Genomic DNA, 1,148 nt, shown 5'->3' on the forward strand with positions numbered 1-1,148 from the left:
AAAGAGGAGAAAAGAGAAAAGGATTCAAAGACAGGTTCCATTCGGCTGCCAATTTTAGCAAACCAATTCAACACAGGAAAGATAGGCTATCATATACCGCGCCCATAAACAACGCTGCGCCGAGCGACCTAATACATTTACTGAAAGACAAACAGCAGCAACAGCCCATAATCTAAATAGATGCCAATGAAGCTCAAGTTAATAACATGCTCAAAGATATTAGCGCAGAGAGAAGATTTTAAAGCCAACCAGAGGCGAAGTAAAGGTATATATCAATTAAAACTTTAAGGAAAAGCAAACATACCTTAGAAATGTTAGTTTCCACAACCGTCACCAGGGGAATTAGTGTCGCATCCATGACTCAATGAGACGAAGATTATATAACGAAAGATGGGTATAAAGCTCGTCAAACGTATGCGTCCTTCTTTAAAAGATGATAGCATTATTTATAACTAAATTGTTACAAAGTTTGCGCCTTTCATTTAAGTGAAAACAAACGCCTTTCTCCAAAAGATGGCATCGATATCCACAGCTCTTAAAAGCACTGATAATATCTACACCATCTATTGGAAACGTAAATAGGAGAAACCATACCAACAACGCCATCTATTGGATATATAAAACCAACAACGCCATCTATTGGATATATAAAACCAACAACGCCATCTATTGGATATATAAAACCAACAACGCCATCTGATGGTAAATGCGAAACATAACACAAAAAAACACGAGCTTCTCCCCGATCTTTCGCTCATAATCAAAATCTCCTAAAAAAGCTAAAATGTCACCGACGGACTGACCTTCGGGCATGGGAGTCTCGGGCCTCTCCTCGTCCAGGCTCGTCACCGGAGGAAGGAAGTCCTCGTCTAACAAGAGGGGCGAGTCGTCTTGGACGTCGCCAGTGTACGTGATCATCTCCTCGACGTCCACGTCCGCGTCTCCATGTCCTCCGTTATCGTGATCTTCGCTTTCTATTCTTTCTATCTCCTCTTCGATTTCCTTATCCAACCCGTCCCTCGCTTCTTGTTGTTCCCCTTCCTCCTCCCCCCGCACGCCCTCGTCGCCCTCCTCTCGGAAAAGGATGGGCGTCGAGGAGGTGAAGGAGGCGTTTGCGGGGACAGCAGGAGACTCACCTTGCAGGACCT

At 44.2% G+C, this 1,148-nt stretch overlaps 1 protein-coding gene across 1 annotated transcript in view; it reads right to left on the reverse strand.

The window, feature by feature from the left end:
- LOC119588947 (EGF-like repeat and discoidin I-like domain-containing protein 3) overlaps nucleotides 1-1,142 on the reverse strand; it is a 110,464-nt gene extending 109,322 nt beyond the window's left edge. Inside the window, 1 exon segment of the mRNA XM_037937558.1 lies at nucleotides 804-1,142. Coding sequence (XP_037793486.1) covers nucleotides 804-918 — 115 coding nt within the window. The 5' untranslated portion in view covers nucleotides 919-1,142.
- Between the last annotated feature and the right edge of the window lie 6 nt (nucleotides 1,143-1,148).

This window comes from Penaeus monodon, chromosome 24 (assembly GCF_015228065.2).
Source record: "Penaeus monodon isolate SGIC_2016 chromosome 24, NSTDA_Pmon_1, whole genome shotgun sequence".
Taxonomy (NCBI): Eukaryota; Metazoa; Arthropoda; class Malacostraca; order Decapoda; family Penaeidae; genus Penaeus; species Penaeus monodon.